The 22,307-nt window shown below is 44.8% G+C and overlaps 1 protein-coding gene across 1 annotated transcript; it reads right to left on the bottom strand.

Moving 5' to 3' along the window:
- Positions 1-1,887: 1,887 nt before the first annotated feature.
- MTHFS (5,10-methenyltetrahydrofolate synthetase (5-formyltetrahydrofolate cyclo-ligase)) lies at positions 1,888-21,684 on the bottom strand. The gene is made up of 2 exons (XM_010149095.1): positions 21,410-21,684; positions 1,888-2,309 (listed from the first exon to the last, which is right to left on the bottom strand). The coding sequence occupies exons 1-2, from the start codon at positions 21,618-21,620 to the stop codon at positions 2,086-2,088; spliced, it is 435 nt and encodes a 144-aa protein (XP_010147397.1). The 5' UTR covers positions 21,621-21,684; the 3' UTR covers positions 1,888-2,085.
- Between the last annotated feature and the right edge of the window lie 623 nt (positions 21,685-22,307).

The following is a 22,307-nucleotide window of genomic DNA, read 5'->3' as shown; positions in this document are numbered from 1 at the left end:
CACACTCAGGCAGTCAGGCTCAGTGTCACACTAAGCAGAAACATGAAAACGTGCCTGAGAATCCCACCATGGTTAAACCTTGAGGCAGAACCCCACTGAAAGCACCCTCTGGTTCTGGTGGGCTGGAAGCAGGTAGCTTGTTGAAGGAGCTGGATTTAATAGATGCATTTAAAACCTCTATCAGATTTGGGATCCAGGTTTCTGCTGTGAAAAGCACTGCCTTCGTCGTAGCTTTGCAGATGTCTGTGGCGGGCCATGCCATGCCATACGGCACGGTGCTGAGCCTAACGCGACCCGTGAACTCCAGAGCCTTGCAGACAAACCTAGGGATCTGCTACACGCAAAGCCCGCTCCATGTCTTATTTTGTTGCTCTCCATATGCCAACAGAAGTTCAGAAATGAAGAAGGGATTAAAATACCGCCAGGACATACACCATTAAAAACAAAAGTCCAATTTTCTCATCACATTTATTCCCCAAAGGTCTTCAATCCGAAGAGTCCGTCTCCCTCCTGCCAGGCTGTACAGCTGGTGGCAATGCAGAGCTGAGGGCAGCTGGAGGAGGCTCGACCGCTCGCACCAGCACCAATCCTGCCAGCTCAACTTCTCCTCCCACAACCCCGTGTGGCACACGAACACGTCTCTCTCCACACCATTCCTTCAGTGGAGCGAGCTAGTCTGATAAAGAGCCGACCCAAGGCCAAGTCTGACCCCCATCACTCTCCGCAAGAGCCCGCTCTGCAAACTGCTACCAGCTGTCGTGTGCGGGTCGCAGCTTCTCCGTACACACCAGTGGGAAGCCCAGCAGGCCAATACTGAAGGCACCTTAACACGGGACGAAGAAGCACCAGGGAGCACAGGCCAGAGAGGCCTGAGTTGCTAAGTTCATGTCAACTCCTGAGTAAGAGGGTTTAACTACTGTACTGGCAAGATGGAAATAAAACTGAATACAAGCATTTTGAGACCAAAAGGTTCATACATACTGCAGGCACGGTTTTGTTCACTAAACAGTTATTGTTGAGGAGGTCTTAAGGGCATTCTGGTCCTTGGGAATTCATGGAATTGTTAATGACATAGAGTGTTTGGTTAAAATAAATGTACTCATCTTCTGAGAGAGGAGTTAAAACAGGTCTAGAAGCAGTGAAGTTGCGCTGAAGAAGAAGCACAAAATTTTGACTGATTATCTTGAACCGAAAAGCTGCATTCTATGAGGACAGTGAGCAGAGGAAAACTCACTCACTTCTTCCTCTCACCCAAAAATTTACTCAATCCATAACACCCGTTCTCTGCAATTCTTTATCCCTTAAAATCGTATCCATAATTCACACAATATTCTGGGACATTATAAATGACCCATGGACAAAATTACAGAACTTAAAGTATTTTTTAATATTGTTTTACAAAAAAAAGTATTGGGGTTTTTTTTCCAGATTGAGAATTCACTGACCACATCTCAGCCGACAGTATTCAGACAAAAGAAAGAAACATACACCAGAGCTGCGGACATGAACCCTTTTATTAACAGACACTTCCCTTATTGCAAGACAACTTCAAAGAGCCAAGTAAACATTCAAAAATGTTGTACACACTAAAATCAGTTAAGGCTTTTTTCCAATTACCATTTTTTTGCCCAGCTTACTTCTGTGACAGTTTCTTGTTTTGCTCAAGAATAAAGATAATATTTAAATGCTTTTAGCATAACAAGTATCTAGTTCCAGAATAGATCAAGGACTATCATCAGTAGACATTTCACTTTCAAACTGGAGTAATAAAACTGTTAAGTACCAAGTAGCTCATTTCTGAGAAGTATGATGAGAAGAAAAGGTCCTTACAGTAAGAAACAGTCACAGATTCTTGTTTCTGTTCATGCTACGCTAAGAATTCAAGCCAGGTATTTGCTAGTTAGAAGCAAATCAATGCAATCCTCACTACTATTACCACATTTACACTGTTTGGGTTTTTTTGTTCAAACACAAACAGTGTATTTTATTGCTCCCAAAGTCCTATATGATTATTGCAAAGTCATGATTGATGGATCTGACATCTTTGGTTGGTCACTCTGAAGGTGGATTGGTACCTAGATACTTTCAGCAGTCTTCATAAAGGATTTCATCCACTTGGACATCATTTTCTGTCACAGGCACTGATTCACAAATCTGTTCCCTAAAAGCCAAGGCAATCGTGTAGTGCTTTCCACTGGGATGTTTCATACATCTTTCAAGATAGGTATCATAATATCCTTTCCCTCTTCCCAATCTGTTGCCTTTTTTGTCAAACCCAAGGCCTGGCATGAAGATAAGGTCAAGACCCCCTGCAGAAAAATGAAATAAACATTAGTGGATGCACTGTGGATTTCCTGATGGCTCAACTACACCCACATCACTTCAGACATTTGCAAAAACACAAGCTTTGTCTTTTGCAAAATGCTCCCTTCTCTTTGATCAGATGAAAAATACTTTGAATACTAAACCTGTAAATTTACATTTTCATCTTATCAACTGCATACTAGATCAGCTACAAATTAATTAGACCTTGAAAAGCTAGAAGGGAAAAAAAACCTACCTTATAACAAATTTATTTTACCATTTTAATCCCACAGTTCCAAATACTAATGATTATGACTCTAAATCCAGCAGAGATTGAATTTAGGGAAATTAGATGCAGGAAGAATCAGAAAACCAGATGAACTTCAGCATCAGATACAAAAACAGAAAAGGAAAGAAGAATGAATAGAAGATGCATAAGAGAGAAAGAGCATCTTCTTGACATGACTGCAGGAGGTCATGAACCTTCACTCCGCCTCCCAAAACCAAAGAACCTGGTATACAACATATTCTGAGAGTGGGCATTTGCCCTCTTGTATCAAGATCAAGATTTGAAGGCTTGTCTCTTCGTGAGGTCAGGCTCCTCTTCTCCCAAAGGACTTTCTTCCTCAGCCTCTAGCAATTTTTACTGTTGCTTCAGCAGCACACACAGGCATTCTGCTTGCCTGCCCTGAACATCCCTCCTTCTGGCTCCCTGAGACTCTTCCAACACTGCACTTGACTGGAAATCAGAATTGGCTTAAAAACTGAAACAAGCTGCATACGCTGCTAATCATGGACAAAACAGACCCGACAGACTGGTGAAACCCTGACAAAAGACCCCACCAACCAGCTCCAGGATAAGAAGGCGAGATTAGCTAAGGCCTTTTTAACTGCTTTGTTCATACCCTATGAAGGGATGTGGACCAGCACCGTGCCAGGTAGCCAGCGACAGTTTACAGTCAGCTGCCCACTTCAGGGGTCGATTCACATCACTGCCAGGTAGGCAAAGGAACCGGCTGCCAGGCCGAGTGCCCGCCAGGCGTGGAGGCAGCCCATGTGCAGATTCCCGTAACTTATCCAAGGCTTGTTCGTTGGGTTTGAGAAATCTTGCAAGGACATCCTCTAAACAAATGAGCTTGGCTGGCCTGGAATTGACTGCTGGACCCAGGAATATCCCATGTATGAGTTTCACATGGCAGAGAAAGTCTTTTGTTACTGGCTGCTGGAGCAGACACTTCAGGAGAGGAGGGCAAGAAGGATAGTGGAAAGCCAGCGCAGGACTAAAGCACAGCTGACACGAGTCTGGGAAGAAAGCAAATGCTGTGTCTCCATCCACTGCTTCTTCCTTCTTACAGGAACCGTACTTAGCCTTACTCTGCTCCTCCTATGTCCTCCTCTCTCCTGATGCTTTGGATTGAGCTGCTCTCACTACATCTAGCTGAGGAATTCAGCATTCAAGGAGATGGGTGGGAGCACACACTGGAGGAGCCAGGGCTAAGCAGAGTTTTTCAGTTTCCAAGGAATCCCATCTGAGACCACATATCGACTCCGAACTCACCCTGGAAGTGCATGTTAAAAGTCCATATAACACCAACTCATATGCACACACTTCCCAGGCTCCCGGAGATTTCCTTCCACTGTTCATCCTCCAGAGGAGTCACTGACTTGAACACTCATCCATCATTACCTGATGACTTAATTAGAACATTGACATAAAATATGCAAGGCAACACAGTGTGAAATGCTTAGAGAAGATCAGTCTTGCAAATCTGGCGTCATACAGTTAAGCAGCATGTTTTTCATGGTCAGGGTAGTAAGAGGAGGGAATTAGCCAAAGGGCAAACCACAGAATACAACTGGTTGAAATAAAAAGGAGTCTGAGTGTTTTACCACCTTTACCACTTTTGACTCATAGGACAGACAAATGGCAAACAAAGGAGAAAAGAGGCATGAGTGTGGAACTATGGCCCCATCTGAAAAGAGATGCATCATGTTGGACGTACCACACCACATCTCCCCAGTCTGCAAGTAAAAATACATATTTTTATACACCCCATCAGGCCAACTGTCAGGCCTATGGACTAGGACCTAGAAACTGGCTGATCTTCTCCCTGTTAGCACAGGCAGCAATAGATTCCGCAGGTCAAATCCTCCCTGAGCTACCACTGTCCTCACTACTCATCCTCTCCATGATCTGCCTCACATTGGCTTCGCATAGGTATTCGGGTGGCCCCAAAACCGATATGGACCAAACACCAACGATGCACAGAAAAGAAACACACTCCGTGTTACACGCTTTTAGCTGTTTTCACTTCGTGTGACTCTGCTGGCACAAAGCAGGAAACATTTGCAGCTGCTAGTGCTGGCAGGTAAAAATGCACACAAGGGGCAAATCTGGAGAGTGAAATGTGCCATTTCTCCTTATATCTGTATCACAGACAGGAAGAAGACAAGCACTTGGGGAACTGCAGACAAGCACAAAGAGGGAATTGGCAGGAATGGTGCAGGGAAGAAAGGTATTTTCTACGTAGTTTAACTGACAGCATAGGGCACACTCGAGTGAAATTCAATGTATTAAAGCACAGTGTTTTCTTCTGAGTACTCTGGAGAAACAGAATCTGTTTTAATCAATCAGCTCCTCTATAATCATGGATTTTTTATGCTGAATAACTCAAGCTTGTGCAAATCTCAGTATGAAAAATGCAGCTGTAAATACTATAACAGTTACCCTTATATTTTCCTTGCACTGGAGCACTGTGCTACTGAACACCTTTGCTCTGGCTTCACAACATGCTGACTGATATCTATGCAACTCACACCCTACAAGATTTAAGTAAAATGCCCAGCAAGATTTTTGGTAGAAAAATGACACAGCTACCCTGCAAGGAGCCCGAGGGCAGTTCAAGCTGCATTAGCCCGAAATCCTACCCTGGGAGCTAGAATGAATGGCAGAGCTGCATGGAGAAAATGCTTCCCCACTGCATAACTTGGGGAGCAACAAAACCTCTTGTGGTGCCTGCGGCAGCGAGGGGGAAGAGCTGTGACAGGATGAGAGGTGACACACAGATGAGACCAAGATTGCAGACAGAGATGAGACCAAGATTGCAGACATGTAAGATTACTATCAGCGTTGAGCACACATCAACAGGATGGCAGATGAGTGCAAGAACATCTTCCCCTCACGCTCCTCAGCCCTTCCAGCCCTACAGAACCATGCTTGCCACCGAGGGTGCCCCAAGGCTTGCTCCATTCTCAAATCCCACTCCCCTTGCTCCCACAGACCGCTGTGTGAAATGGCATCCTTGTTCCCAAGAAGACAGAGCGGGTACTTGGGCATCAAACACCCAATCAGTTTTTAGTGCCTTGTAAACATGCTGAGAGGTCTAGCGTTCGCCACCTACTTCTCCCCCTCTCTTTGTAATGTCCATGCCTCCCCATGAGCCCATCACCGTTAACTGGTGGTTCTTGGATCGCCAAGGGTCCTGTGACTACATGCCAGGACCCACAGTCAAGAGCCTTTTGCTATAGGCAATCCATGTTTTTCCTTGAATACTTGCATGTGGTCTGCAAATTGCTAAAGGCTGAAAACACTGTCATAGAATCATAGAATCACAGAATGGTTTGGGTGAGAAGGGACCTTAAAGACCATCTAGTTCCTCCCCCCCTGCCATGGGCAGGGACAACTTCCACTAGACCAGGTTGCTCCAAGCCTCATCCAGCCTGGCCTTGAACAGTTCCAGGGATGGGGCATCCACAGCTTCTCTGGGCAACCTGTCCCAGTTCCTCACCACCCTCTCCGGGAAGAACTTCTTCCTGATGTTCAATCTAAATCTCCCCACTTTCAATTTAAACCCGTTACCCCTTGTCCTGTCACTACAGGCCCTTGTAAAAAGTCCCCCCCAGCTTCCTTGTAGCCCCTTCAGGTACTGGAAAGTGCTATAAGGTCTCCCCGGAACCTTCCCTTCTCCAGGATGAACAAGCCCAGCTGTCTCACCCTGCCCCCATAGCAGAGGTGCTCCAGCCCTCTGTTCATCTTCGTGGCCTCCTCTGGACTTGCTCCAACCAGTCTATATCCTTCTGATGTTGGGGGCTCCACAGCTGGATGCAGAACTCCTGGGGGGGTCTCTTGAGAGCAGAGTAGAGGGGGAGAATCACCACCCTCGAGCTGCTGGAAACAGGTCAACTGTTGTCAAGCAACAATGTATTGCTCCAGCTTCTACATAAAAATTATCAATGATCCTTACACACTTTAATGAAGCTCCTGCGTATCCCAGTAAGGTTGGCAATTATAATGACAGTCACCTCATATTCGCTGTATCTATGACATGAGTTCTTGTGGCCACAGCTCCTTCAACTGTGTAGCACCATGTGTGAAATAATACACCCTGACTTACCTATCACTATGCATACAGCTGTGCTGACACAGCTGCACAGGTTTCATGTATACTGCTAAATACAGCAGGGCCAGAAAACGAATCAATTTACAGGATCCCGGGTGGTCAATACTGTTTAATTGTCAGCACACTGCCTGGCACTGCTGGTCCAGGTGACACCCATGCCTGGTCCAGGGACAGGATTCCATGGTCAGGAAAACCAGAAAAGTACAGGTCTGGCTCCTTCCACCCTGTGCTGTCCTCCTACACCAACAAAACTGGTTTTGCTCCTCCAGACATAGACACAGGCTTTCCTGCCATGTGCCAGATTACACAACACAGACTGATACTACAAAAATATTGCTGTGATGGTCTGCCATAAAGCTTCACATTATTAAGGATACTGTGAACTGGGGAAAAGATAAAAAAAACCCAGTATCATCTCAGGGCCACAGGCGCGTCATGTGAGACCAAAACAGAAAAGACAAGTTCTGTGCAGTGTGCACAGGACTAGTTAGTGCCACTCAGCCCTGTGTTATTTAGCAGTGTAGACAGAGTCACGGCTTCAGAACCTGCCATGTGGGTGTACAGGCGTGCTCTGTCTGCACTGACTTGCTTACATCTACAGAGACATACCTTGTGCCACGGAGAAGTGAAATGACTTGCCCAAGAACTCAGGAAACGTGGCAAAACTACAGGCAAGAGGCAGGTGTTCAAGCTGTGCATCCCCCGACTTAACCAGCAGACCAAAACTTCAGCAGCCCCTCTCTGGTGTTTTAAATAACAATACAGGGTTTCACTTCCTCCAGGCAGCTGTGAGGATCTCAGTTCGGCAGTGCATTTCTCATTACCCTTCATGGTTTGTTCCCCAGGGAAGGATTTTGTCCTTGCACCTCTCTTCTCCTTAATCTGATGTTCCTATTTGAAATGCCAGCCATCATTTTCAGGATTGTTCTTACAATGGTTAATTATGGAAGATTTCAAACTGCACATAGGATGCAGGTCATGCAAAGACTGCTGGGGACTTGTCCTGCCCTCAGAAGGAGCAGCCAGCATGACCGCTCGACTCCCAGGTTCGAAGAGGCTCCACCAGACCACCGCCACTTACCATGTGGGGTCATTCATCTGCCTAATGGATGATGAAACCAAAATGCTCTGTTATCCCATCTTCTCATCCCTTGCCACCACTTGCTTTGTGGCAAAGCACCTGGGACCCATCAGAGTGGGAGCCAGGATTCTTTTGATCCTTGCCTCCAAAGCACTTACAAGAAGAGGAAGCAGAAGCTGAGCTGCAGCAACCCCTGTGCTCCTGTAAAGAACAGCAGTGTGCTCATAAAAATCATGCTCGCAGCACAGCCGTCTTCTGAGCTCGAGCCTACAAGAGGTTGACAACAATCAGCTCTGTGTGCCACCGCTGCTGCTCCTCACAGCAGCAGCTGTGCAGTTTGAGCTTCTCCCTGAAGCACCCAAGTTTGTGCATCCTTTACTCCATCCCTACAAGGATGGCCAGATCCTCCCAGCCCCGTACGGTGGGCAAGAATGTGTTCTTCTGCAGCGGGTCTTCCATGCACAGCTCACTCTGCAGGGGCAGCCAGGGACTCCCTCTGCTTTGCTCAGATGTAAACGACTACATAAGGTGCAGGACAGAAGAACCAGGAGAACAGCTTTCTGTTAAAAGGAAAGGACTGGTTTTGGTGTTATGCACACCTTACACAGCTTACTTTGGTCCTTTTCTGATCTAGCAAGGACAAAAAACCAAACCCTCTGGCAGGAAAACCTTACTTTTCAGAATGAAAAGGGTGTAGTAACTATCTGCTGCCTCTGTATCTACTGCCTGGCACAGAAGAAAAAATTAACGCAGTCACTAACACTGAAAGTATCAGTCTTGGTGACACGCAGGGTATGAGCCAATGAGTTGGAATGACCCAGAAAGTTCTAATTAATGACAGAGTCGGTATTTTAACTTTACCGTCAGCATCAGCACAGTTAGGCCTCTTGGGTGGGTGTTAGCCTCTAAACATACACTCTACAGGGCACTGGCCATCATCTTGTTCTGTATTTACACAGCACCTAACGCTGTGGTCTGGGTTAATCACCACACCTCAGGGAAAACAACTCCACAGAAGTAAATAATTCAATTACGCTGTGGCAAAACAAATCCCTTCCCCTTTATGACTGGTGCTAAGCCTTCTCCCTAGAATGTGCAGGGTGCCCCCTGCACCACTACTGAGGTTGCTAACAGCTTGGTATTTCCTTCCAGATAAATCTTTTCTGCCCTTTGGAAAACACCTGCTCCTGGTTTCAAACTCGCCCTTGGTTTCTCTGCTATTATACACTTGACTTGGTATAAGGTCAGAAAGGGAAATGCCAGATCTGGTCACTACAGGCCTAATCCAGACCCTACCAGTGTGTAGCTCCTGGAAAAGCTGAGATTGCTTCCAGAGGAAACCAGCTTGTTATCGCAACTAAGCCCTGGATACTGTAATATCCACAGTCAAATGAGCAAGGAGGCAAAAACATTACCCTCTGCTGCAACTGATGAACATTTGAAAAAGTCACTCATCCAAACCAGCGATGCTGACTTCTTCCAGTAACACAGGGGATCGCAGACATAAACATATGTTGCTTAACTTTGCCCCAGCCAGTCTGCTAAAATGTAAATACGACCGCTTAAACAGAAAGGGAACTTATCTGATAATTCCTGTGTGCTCATGTGAGACAGCCTTTGAAAACCAGTATCAGAAGCTCAGCATGAATCCTCATCTCCTTGGAGACCAAAGTCACAACACAAAGGATCAGATCCTCAGTTACTGTACATCAGCACTGCCCCACTAACTCCCCTCCGCACCAACCTTGGGAACTACATGAAAAATATCCCGAGTTACTGACACAAGTCTGAGAAAAATCCATTCTTTTCACCTGTAGGTATTTGTTGGTTGTGCTCAAACAGCCCTCCTCTAGTGCTCAATCTGTAGTCTCCTGATGATCCCAAACAGTTACCTAACAGGACTAAAAGTTGTGTTGCACATTAGATTGAAAAACCAGCTCATTGTAAACCACTGCCAGTTCCTCCAGGTGTTTCCCTGTGTGCACACCTGAGAAAAATCCATTCTTTTCACCTGTAGGTATTTGTTGGTTGTGCTCAAACAGCCCTCCTCTAGTGCTCAATCTGTAGTCTCCTGATGATCCCAAACAGTTACCTAACAGGACTAAAAGTTGTGTTGCACATTAGATTGAAAAACCAGCTCATTGTAAACCACTGCCAGTTCCTCCAGGTGTTTCCCTGTGTGCACACCTGTAATTGTGCAGTACCACTTCTTCCAACTATTCCCAGACATCTGTTGCTTTAGAAGAAAAGCCAGCGAGATGAACTGAGACCGAGCACTCACTACCCAGGATCAGGAATCAGAAATCCAGGTATCACATCCAATCCATCCTGCTATGGGGCACACCATGAGGCCCTCAAGGCTAATGCTCAACTCATCCAGGGAGAAATCACTTCCTTTGCTTTCACTCCTATTTGTGTAGGAGAATTGCAGACACCAGCAAGGTTTTGTGTCCTTTTGTCTTCTAAAAACCTTTTTGCCCACATTCACGCCTGTAACCCACCTTCTACACGCAGATGCCACGCAGACGACCTCCTCTATAGCGCCTTGGGCAATCAGCCCGCTAGCACAGCTGGGACAGCTTATGTTATGACTTCAATAAAATACCGTGCAGAAAATAGAACCATCAGCAGAATCTACAAACAAGCATTGAGCAACTCAGCGTTTATCTGTCTACTCATCCATGTCAGTGCTTTGTGTCAGCGTGAAACATTGGTCTCCACAGCTCACACTTGCCCTTCTGAACTACAGCGTAATAAAACATTCTACTTCTCCCTGAGAAGCTACACGATAGCCATCAGTCACACAGGTTTAAAACAACAGAGTGGCAGCCACTCTCCTGTCATTAAACCTGCAAAACACACTAATGAAGTCTTTTGATCGGCTTCTGTACTTCTGAGTTGTGATCAAGCAAACACTCACCTATTCCGAATGCATTTGAAACAAAACCTTCTAAATCTAGTGCCCATGCATTTGAAAGGTTAAGTGCAAGGCACACCACCAGCTGTGCTACGTCAGTCCTGCTCAAGCAAACCTATCCCGCTCCACAAAAAAATAACCTTTCACATGTCATCAGGGAAGCTACCGTGTAAGGTTGAGAGTGGTGTTCAAATTCTAGCTGCTTTCATAATGTGGGAAGTCTGTGCAAGGCTGTAAGCATCACACTCATTTCCCCTGAGGTTTAACTTAGTCAGCTGAGGTCAAGTGTCTCATTTTCAGAATTTGCCAAATGTCTACCTAAAAGAAAATTTGAACAAGTACTTTTCTATTTCACTATTATTCATCAAGTCTGCGTAAACCCCGTAAATAAACCATAATCACTCAATGCCACCTACAAAAATGTCTGGTTTTGCAAATTCAGAGTAAAGGAAATAATTGCTTAGAGATGATTTAGTTATCAGCCTGTGAAAAATGACTTCTCTGCTCCTGCTACTCCCCGCTACTCTGAGATGTGAGCAGAGTTACAACAGTCTGACTGGGAAAACATGGGCAACAAAGAAAGCTTGGTTCAAAGGCTTGCACCTTGGTCTCCTGCGATGTTAAACCACCAAAATACTCTGAAACAAGATGTGCCACGGAGCAATTCCAAAGAGAGGACAAACGGCACTAGAGCCACTTTGCAGCACATCAACACATCTTGTTAAATCAGCAAATGCTGACTGCAAATCTGCTCCTTTGGAGAAATTCGCAAGGCACTGGTGCTTGAACTCTGTGTGCAGATTGTCAAAACACTGCTGCTGCGTAAAATACAAGGACCTTTGTGTATCTTTATCTATTTCTCTGGGAAATTCTTTAAGATCTTATCAGCTACACTTCCCATAGCGTTTATCTGAGCGCTTATTTAGATACCTCCACTTTACACACGTCTATGTGCACTACTTCATTTCTTTACCCTTGGTGCTCTTTTGCATGTTGCTCTCTGGGTATTTTTAAATCAAAATATGACAGAAGTGAATCATTTGGGGATTTTTTCAATACATCACGCATCACTACCAATATTTCCAACGCCCTTTGACTCACTCAGCCTATCATACAACACGCAGAATTGCTTGTGAAATATAAAAGGTTAAGGCATTAACTGCTTCGTCTGTGCGTAACCCTGACTCCTGTAAGGAGTCACACCACTGGAAGGGAACATCAGGCATGCTTACAGGCAGGCTTTATTGAACACGTAGAGTCAGCTGCTTTGGACATGACAGCACTTCCACTGTTGGTGTCAAACATCACAACAGCTGAGAAATTCTGCTTCTTCCACCACATGACTCTCTTACCTTTTTCAGCTTGCACAGTTTAAAAAAAACCCCAACTGTCCCTGTAATCCTCCACCTCCATCCAACAACTCCTGACTTTCTGGAGACCTGAGGCTGAAGCACCTGCTCTCCTGTGTGTGTGACTACAATGCCTGGATGAGATTTTAATTATAGGAAAACAGTCTAAATGACACCAATAGTCCATAGTAAATCTATGGAATACTGACACCTGCCGGCAAAGGGTTTCATGTCACTCCAGGACAGGAATTTGCCCTCCAGCTTCACCCCAAATTTGATTCCCAACTCCTGTGCACAAAAGCCAGCAGGAGCAGGAACTGAGTGCCAAGCATGAAGGCCAAGAGCTATCCTTCCAATGTGAAACAGCAGCGTGCGTCTCCTGCTCCCTGAAAGCCAATGGCTCTCAGCCACGTCCAAGGAATTTCCCACCGTACAGGGGAAACGATAGCCTATTTTGAATCTCAGCAAAGACAGCAGGGATTAACTGTGCCAGGAAGACAAATCTTTTGTAGCTGGAAAAGTGCTGACCTGACTTAACAGCCCTCTAAGCTGGCAGAAAACCAATCCTCAGAAAAAGAAAGAAACTAAAAGTAGTAACTTTCTGCCAGATTCATGAGCTGAACCTGCTCAGCAGTGAGTACCAGAGATGGCAGGGGTGTTGGGCAGAGAAGGGGAGCACAGAGCTGGAAGCGAGAAAAAGGGGCAGCAGGACTGCCCCTGCAGGCACCAGCCAGATGTGAGCAGGGCTCAGCTGCCTCACCAAACCCCACCTTCAATCCACACTACCCCGCGTGGGTGGGCAGCAGGAAAAGGTGTCCTCCCCTGTTCTGCAGGTAGTCCAGATTATGTGCACAACGGCAATGAGAAAGTTTGGTGTCAGCTCTTCCTTCCACAAATGAAAATAGAGGGAGACACACATGTCCGTTTGGATTGCACGTCTGCGTTCCCCCTGCGTGAGTTTGTTGTACAGACTCATGCCCCACTCCAAAAATAACCCAACCTCTGAGCTGCTTTTGAGAGACTCTTGCCTCTGAAAAACAGTATGAACGACAATCTCACAGTAGCAAAATCAGCCCTCTGAAACAAAACACTTCAGAGTCGCTTGCAGTGAATTTAAAGCCCTTGTCTATGTTGCTTTCATTTCTCTTTAATTGATTACAAAAGAAGTAATCTTTTTAGTTGTGTTGCTGAGTGCAAGGAGAATGTTTTCTGCAAGAAGGCAAACATGGATGTGACACTGGACATCACTCTTTTAAAGCCTTAATGAACTTCATGAAAGCAAAAAGCTAGAGTGTTCCAGAGCACTCAGCGCTCCAAGTTCACTGCAGGATGCCCCAGCACAGGTGGTATTAAAATTCACCCACAGCCTTCACCGTTTAGCTTGCACCAATGAAATTCAGGACACAACGACACCAAAGGGCATTACAAAGTGATGCCACAGAAGCACATCAACTTTTGCATTTCAGAGCATCTGTAATCATGCCATACCTGTTTCTGAGCAGCACCACCCCCAGAAGCTCATGTGAAGTGTCTGCACTCACCTAGCCAACTGGGGGCTGACTGTTCTTAAGCGGTGGCTGAGTTGTGGAAGCTGATGCAGACATCAAGGGGAAGGGCAGACACCCGCTGCAGGAGAGAATGATCCCAGTGCTGGGGATGGGGTCCCACATCTTTCAACTGAAGGCTGGGATATGCAAAACCCCTGAGGGAAACAGTTGCTATTGCAGCTGGGTCCAATACCTGAAATGTCTGATTTCCAAGCAAGTATTTTTCTAGTTCTACCTGTTTGAGAACATGCTACACAGAATAATGTAAAATGACTTTATGGGTCTTTAATACTGGAACAGGCATTTTTGTAATGACACACCGCTGTGGGATACCTGTGTGGAAACCAGTTTAAAAGATCTGCCCAGTGAGCTGATTTGAAAAGCAGTGTTATGATATATACAGAAAAAAATTAACTGCTACACTGCCATTACATATATGGCATAGTATTTCTTTACCTAGGCATAAAATGTTCTCCAAAATAAGATCAGAGAGACTGCAAAGGTTCAAAGAGCAATGGTTGGAACTCTTACCGATCCTGTAAAGCTTCTATGTAAAAGTGTGGACAAAGTCTGATAGAAAAAAATACAGTTGATATAATGCAGGTTTAATTAAACAACGTATAGTAAAAAGAAAGTAAATCAAATATTCTTACTTACTTCTCATCATAGAAGAATGAACTAAACCCAGCAACATTAAAATTAGTACAAGGAACATAATATTTCACTCAGTGTAGGAACATAATGTAATATTAACGTAATAAGGAACATAATATTTCACATTACAGCTAACCAACCAGCACAACTCACAGCTGTCAGAAGGCAGCGAAGCCAATTATATTGCATGGTTAGAGGAACACCCTGAATGCCCACAGGTAGAGAAACCAGAGAACCTGTTTGTGAGGGGACTGCAGCTGCAGAGGTAGGAAGACATTTCAGTTACTGCTCCAAGACGTGAGATTTCCCGACGCGTAAAACACCACGTGGGATTGTACGTCCAGTGCTCTGATCCCGCGCTACGTGAGGGGAAGGCTCATCACCAGGATGTTAATGCCTCACCTGCACTGAATTTGTTCTCCTTATGCATATCAAAATACTATGGCTCATTGTCTCTGAGCAGAAGCTCATTCCAAACTTTCAATCATTTCATTAAAAAATAAATTACATTAAGAGCTAAGCCTTGATTTTCAATTTTGTTTCATGCCATGCTCTCAGGTTTTCTTTTTCATGACCAGTGTAAAAAGATTCTCAAATTATAATCTATCACTTGACATATATTTCACTGTAAGTTTTAATCAAGACTCCCCGAGGAGAAGAAATCCTAATAGTTCCCGCAATCACGTTACAATCTTGTTTGGGTTTTTTTGGCTTTTTCCTAGGCAGTAATATTTAACATCTCTGCTTTTCACATACCCATATTTCATTTATTCCAGATACATTCCAATCTGCATGTATCTCATTTAAATATTCACAGTTACCCCTGAGCATTACTGACTACATGTCTTTTTTCAGAATGATTAGCATCATTTTGTACAGGCCCATTGTGCCTTTATGAACAGCCATACGACACCTAATGGAGCTGAAGTAGAATATGAGCTGCAAGACAGCATTTTCTCCTCACACTGTGTTTTATTTCTAAACTCTGACGTGCCTCATATTTCAAAACCCTCCCCTTTCTGGTGCTTGCTTTTTTTTCGGGCGGGGGGGGGTGGGCGGGTGGTGATGTCCAACCCATTATCTTTTTTTTACATCCTATTTTATTTTGCAGCTGTAAGTTAAATCTATTCCTCTTGAGGCTGTATTACCACCACTTCAGTCACACTTCTAAAGAACTGTAAGAATACTGATGGCATCACAAGGCCATCAGTCCTAGCAGCAAATGTAGCTCCTTTGAATGTATAACTAAATAGCAGGAGTTTAAAGACAGGTGAAAATGAGCTTTTGCAGACTAAAATGTTTCTGCAGCGCAGATCCCAATGGCAAAGTTTAAAATAGGGCTAATGGTCACTCAGGAATAATTTCAAACTACTTGAGGCTGCTTGGAACTGGAGCCCAGAGGTAGCCAACATTTTGCTTGCAAGGTCACACTGTCTGGCATATACAACCCGCGCAGGTAAGCTGTCCCTGTCTGTTGCTGCTACCAGAACGCTGCTAGAATTTATGCTGCAGCAACTCTCAACGTGTTCTGGAAGCTGTAAGGGCAGAAAGGTATAACTACCCTAACCCCAAAAACTCATATCCAAAGGGTTATGTGAAAACGAAGCTGCAAGAAGTTGCTGCTAGACACAGGTTAGTATTTCCTCACTTTGTCTGAAATTCGGAACTTTCTTCATTATTAATAATAAATATACTGTTATCTAAAGTGTGGCTTATCTAGTTAACATTCCACTAATTACCTTGAAGATACAACACAAATACTGTGATTGGTAGGCCGCCAAAGTTTCCAGCACTGAAAACGCCAGAAGACTCCAAGCTAAGTTACAAAATACAAGTCCAGTTCTTCACCACCTTCTTTCTGGGAGCAAAAATACATAACGCTTTAGTAGCACAGCTGCAGATTATTCAGCATTCCCCACGACATGCAAGAAGCTCTGCTGCCAAGTGCTGACATTTTTCAGCTTGGGTATTTATGCCAAACGGAGAGAGGGGGTATGTTTCTTTTATTTCAGGCGGGTTCAGTGGTTTCTAAGATCAGAGCTAGCAAAAAACAAGGATGGGGAAAGCTCCATTGCTCTACGCTTTGAGGCAGGAACTCCAAACCCTGTTCATAGTACCCTCCGTGTCAATGCTGTGGCTTTAGCCCCCTTCAAATCCATTTGAGCTGGGCTTATACAACGTTGTGAATGTTCGAAAGCCAGCACAGGCTTAGGGAAGACGTGTCAGGGCGAACGCTGGGCCTCTCTGAAGATGCCACCCTCTCCATGCTGCAGCTGGAATCACGGCGGTACGGGTGGCCCCATGGGTCTCTAGGAGCCAGTGCCAGTTTACAGGGGACATTCCCTTCATCCCTGGGGGCATTCCCTCCATCTCTGAGGGGATGTTCCCACCCACAAGCATTACACTGATACGGCCACACCGTAAAGTGGATCCCCTCCTCTGGGTTAAAAAAACCCAACCAAAGCAGGGTGGAAGAGGGGAGGAAAATACCCTCCGTCCAGAACAGCTCGCTGATCCGGTTTAGCATGGAGGGCAGGCACATACTGAAAACAGGAGGGAAATCTCCAGCTGCACAGACAGCACATGGAGCTGTAGGCACTGCTCCTCCTGCCAGCCCTCTCCCAACTGGGAGCAGCCAGAAGGACTATCATTTTGGCACTGCCTGTCAGTCCCGCTGCCTGGGGCAAGATTGGGAACTGAAACATGGAAGGAAATGAGGACTGAAGTTTCACTGAGGCTTTTTTTGGACATGCCACCAGTTTACGCAATCCACCAGCTTTCTACCAGCCCTTCAGATGCATCAGTCCAAATCTCTGTGGTGGCCCTGTCTGGGCGAAGAAGAGTCTCTTATTGGTGCTGGGTTACCTCTAACCAAGACTGGTCTCCCAGTCTAGCTCCCAACGCGGCTGCAAGGGGCATCTGTGCTGGCACAGGAGTGGAGGGGTGGGGATAAAGAGAAGGAGACAAGGCAGCAGCTTCTTTCAGTAGGCACTGCCCAAAGAAGCAATCGCAAAAGTATGTCTTCTTTCTGCTGTTTAGTACAAAAAGTACTACTTAACAGAGATGGAGTTTTTCTGAGCCAATAAAAAAGAGAAAGAAGCCAGCACAGTGGGGAAGGAAATGAGTAAATTGGGACAGAGAATCTTGTATGTCTGGAGGCAGACAAGTGAAAGAAGACAAAGCACATGATCTCCTCCTCTCTTCTGGCGGGGGCAAGCTATTTAGGTTGGCCCCGCTGCCCCTGAAATGACAGGCTAGGACTGAGAGCAGGAGGAAGTGGGGAACATGGTCAGAAAGGCCAGAGACGGACACCTGTAGAGGGAGCTTCAGATAGGTTGGGTGAAGACCAGAGGGATGGAGAGGTGGCAGAGAAATCAAAGCTCGGAAAGGCGGTCTAGCCCAAGGACGAGACAAGCTTGTGAAACTGTCATTTTGGAGAGAACAGAGAAGATGTCAGCATGTCTGTATTCACTGGGGGCTGCTCCTCTGCACAGACCAGGCTGGATCCAGGATCCTGAGCCTCCACTGCTTCTCCATCAGCAAATACCGGTTAACATCTTTGAGTCACTGAACACTGTAGTGATGGATAAGAAATGAAGACCTCCATCTCCATACCAAGGCTTGAATAATGCACGGTAAAAAAGGCCTGCAGGTCTAACTTGAACAGAGAGAAAGCAAATGGTGGAGTGCATACTTGTCAGCAGCATTCCTTAACAGCGAGCAGTGTTCATCTTCTCCACCTTGGAAAGAGCCCAGATCATGGCATCTGGACTATGTAATAATGCACTTAAAGACCAGGGCAGCATTTACACAGATAAAGAGGCTGAATTAAGTCTGTACCCATAGTCCCGTTTCTTGCAGCACCCCACAGTCCATTAGAGTAAGCAGATTCTGAGCCGCAATTTCTTGTAACTCTTCATTTTTTGGCCGAAGAAAAATAACTAAGCCAAAACACCTCTCCCCATCACTCAGGGGAATGTTTTAAAAGCTGTTCATAATTTATTGTACATCTTCAACTACTAGTCAGTAGTTCAGTTCAGTTATGAATATTTAAGCCTAGTATTTGCTCAGGTCCAAGACCTCCAGCTGAGATCCCTCAGCCCAAAGCTGGCCACCCGCCTCCCTTAAGAGAAGCCACCTCCAAGTACTTTACCGTACGGAGATTCTCGACCCAGTCAATTTTTTTGAGTTCCGGTAAAAATAATCTATTTCTCAGGGGAATAACTTAGCTTTTCACCCCTAGCTCTCAGAGCAGGTTTATGTAATAATAAATAACATGACAAATGAGGAGACCCATGTCCAGCCCGCTGAATCACACCGCCTCCCTAAACCACATTGAAATTAGAGCTGCTGGGGAAATGTCCTTTAAATTTCTGTAGGAGTCGTGATAAAAAGCAAACAGGGAGCATGGTTTTATCTGATTTACTCCTTCCAAAGTTGCGCAAAGTATCTATGCTGCTGTAAACAACTACTGCAACCTGCCTGAACTTTCACCTTGGGCAAAACCCTACACCAGTGTACCTTTACACAGCTGATGGGCAAGGATACAAATGGGAATTGGTACCCGTTAAGAAAATGTGCCACTGGCCTGCCCCGAAAGTTGTCTAAATATTGCAGGGGGTATAGCTGGAAATGAACCAACACACCTACACTACACGTACACCCCTACTCCAAACAAAGTATCTGAATTTCTTCCACCTTTGTTCTTTCTGTTACTGTGTCCATTTAGCCTGAAGAAATCCACCTTTCCTATGACAATTCCTGTCGCCCACGTATGGCAGAGAAGATGACAGACTTTCTACTACCAAAACTGCAGCGTGTCTTTGTTTATGCCAACAAGGTATAACGTGGTGTACTGCCAAGATGAAAATGGGTAAACCCTGATCCAAGAGAAGAAGGATCATCTCCAAAAGGAGAGGTTCATGTCTATCCAGCATAGCTTGGGAGTACTGCCAGACATGGGGAAACTCTCCACAAAAATTATACCTGGTCTTACATTTGAGCTGTTCTTCACAATAACCATGCCTGAAGTTTTAAGGACAGTGTGAACTTAAGCTTTTTGTCATGCAAAATGAATACACTCAGAAATGACATGACTTATTTATGTACCTGCAGGGTATTTCTTGGAAATTACATAGCAACTTAGCCCAGCAATGGGAACATTACTAATATAACACCATGTTATCTCCTTGTAACAATGTAAATGCCTCAGATCACCACAGTATTTGATAACATCACAGAGATAAAGGTTTCATCCATGCATAATTCCAACAATGGAGGCTGGATGTAGTTTTTTCATTCCTGCAAACATGCCAAAGTTCAAAAAATATAACTAACACAAAAAATAGAGCAAAAGGAATGTAAAAACACACAGAGATGCAGTGTGTGTTGCTGTGGGGACAAACTGGGAGGGTTCTGATTATGCAACAGTGAAGAAAACCTAAATTTATTCTGTAACCCACAAAAACTGTCCAAGGATAAAGGACCAAGGTCCTACTTCCAATCCAAACCGAATTATTCCTAAATTACTCAGTACACACAGACTACAATCAAGCTTCAGGCAGAACAAGCCTGACATGGACATACACCAGTTGTTGTAACTGTCAGTTGTAGCTCTCTTGGCATTGCTCACTGCCATCCCCAACCGATACATCCCAGTGCACTCTACACCTGGTAGTCCTTGCTCCCATCATACCTAAAATTGTGTGTTTACACTGTGATCTCTGCAACAGACTTGTTAAATTCAATTAACAGCAGTTCATCAGTAGTACAAAAGCCTGTCCTGTGTGCCAAAACTAAGCTCAGTCAACAGAACCCTGGACATTTTAACGGTTACCTTCAAGGGCCCCTAAATCCCATCAATACAAGCAGTATTTTTGGGAAAAAAAAAAAAGCAAAAACCCAGGAAAACAACTAACAGTGCTGAACATGAAATGTAAAGGAGATGGTTGTATGAAGCAGTGAAGTCTCTTGCTACCTAAAACATGGACACAGAAAGGATTCTGAATTAAGAAAGAGGTAGAGATCAAAATAAAAGAGAAACACAGTTCTGGAAAAGTACATTGGCATCCCAAAGCAAATACAAACCCAGGTTTAACCAGTCACAAATGCTATGCTCCTTTACTAAGCATTAAAAGCTGGTACCTCTGGGAGGTGTGGAAGCTGTCTGCATGGTGAATTTCCACCTGGAGAGAATTTTTGCAGACCGAGGTTTCAAGCATGAATTCAATTTTTTTAAGTTTTCCATTAATAATATTAAATGTTTCTGCAGATGTTTCAGGAAGATATTAATGTGTTTACAAAATGAATGAAAATAATGGATGCAGACACAGAAAAAGTAAGTTTGTTTACAATTTTGCCGAAGTTGGGGAATTTTAAGCTAAGAAAGAGAGGTTATTCTGGGGACAAAACATGCATGCCACTAGCTAGATCGACACGAACTTCGAACTTTTCAACCTTATGAAGAATCCAGTTCTAAGATGGTATTATAAGATCAAAATTAGAATGTGAGAGAATAATGATGGAAAGGAGTTTGCAATATTCATCCAAGCCTACCAGAAAGCCCTTTTACTTTCAGGCTGCGGTGGCAGTCTGGAGGGCTGCTGTGTGTGGGCAGGCTCCCTGTCCGCGCTGTCATTCATCTGTGCAATACAATGCGCAGGATGAAAAATTTCAGAAAATCCTTGTGGCAGCCTACAAGCATCACCTGAAAAATTCCCTGCCTTTCAGGCAGTGGAAACTACAGTTCTCAGAGCGCAGATTAAACCCGTGAATCCCCCATGACTTTCAATGGTAGCCCAAGCCACTCCGGGCAAGCCCCTGTCTCCTTTACGAGCCTCTAGGTTATGCTTGCTGACACTGCCCTGAGGATGTCCATGAACCGACCAAGCAGCTGATTCATCTGGAGGGCTGGATTTCCTTCAGCTGGATCAACCGTGCAGTCCTGCTCCTGCCCTGCTGGCCTACCAAAGGGATGGCAGAGGGTACAGACAAACAGGCAAGAGGAAACAGCATCTGCTTACCGCGACTTAAGCACCTCTACAATGCACAGACCCAAAACGTAACATTTCATTTCACTCCTGCTATCAGATTATTTCCTACTGGCCTCCAGGCTACTCCTGCTCAGCCATCTCATAACGCAGGAAGAAAACACTCACCACCAGCAAGAGCCTCCTCTCTTGCGCTGTCATCATCACTAGGCTGAAGAATATTCCAGGACGTCAGAGTAAGAGAAGAAATGTCTTCAGCTGACGATAACTTCAGCATATCCATCTGATTGCTGTGAGGCTTGTAACGTGGGATGAAACACTCCTTGCCTTGCTTAAAAATGTCCTTAATGATTTCTTCTGTCTGGATTTCATCTGGCATGCTCAGAAAGATGGCAATTCTTCTGGATCCTTGGTACTTGGGATGGCCAATCACCTACACAGCAAATTGATGTGATCAGTTAAAAAAAGTTTACAAAAAGATGCACTTACTTTAATTAAACACACAACTGGAGCAAAATATCTGTTGAAAAGGGTAGAGATACAAACTACCACACATCATAAAGAAATAAACTGACTTGGTCTCCCACATTTTTATCATCAGCAAAATGAAAATAGGCAAACTTTTGCACCCAGTGAACAAAATGTTTTTGGGACAGCAAAAAAAAATTTTGGAGACAATCTCTGATCCTTTAAGTATCTGTGCCATGTAGTGCAGACATCCTCAAACGCCCAACATCCCTGGAGAAAGATACTGCAGGTCAGAACTGCCAGCTTATGCAAGACACCAGGTTTCTGCATTCCTTTTCTTCCATCCTTTTTAAACGCTGCATCCCTCATCCAGGCCTAGGTATAATAAGAAGCACATCAGTGACAGTAACTCAAAAGAAAATTAGCATCAGAGCAGATGACTGCAGAGCACAATGTCTTCCAAGACCAGGTCCATCTTTCTTTTTTTAACCTGAAACACCTTCCCTACAGCTAGTTTAGATATGTGGCTTCAAACATCCCCTCCTTCTAATAGCTGATCTTATTACTGCACATTTTTCAGAGCTTGAAGGAAAGATGG

Source organism: Eurypyga helias, unplaced genomic scaffold (assembly GCF_000690775.1).
Source record: "Eurypyga helias isolate BGI_N326 unplaced genomic scaffold, ASM69077v1 scaffold37753, whole genome shotgun sequence".
In the NCBI taxonomy this organism is placed as follows: domain Eukaryota; kingdom Metazoa; phylum Chordata; class Aves; order Eurypygiformes; family Eurypygidae; genus Eurypyga; species Eurypyga helias.
Note: the sequence above shows the minus strand (reverse complement) of the source record. Positions and strands in the feature narration are given on the sequence as shown.

Excerpts from the sequence above, each read along its gene's own strand:
- MTHFS (XM_010149095.1), bottom strand. The coding sequence starts at position 21,620 with ATGCCAGATGAAATCCAGACAGAAGAAATCATTAAGGACATTTTTAAG. Across the intron at positions 2,310-21,409 it reads AGAGGAGGCTCTTGCTGGTG|GGGGTCTTGACCTTATCTTC; the intron begins GTGAGTGTTTTC and ends ATTTTTCTGCAG.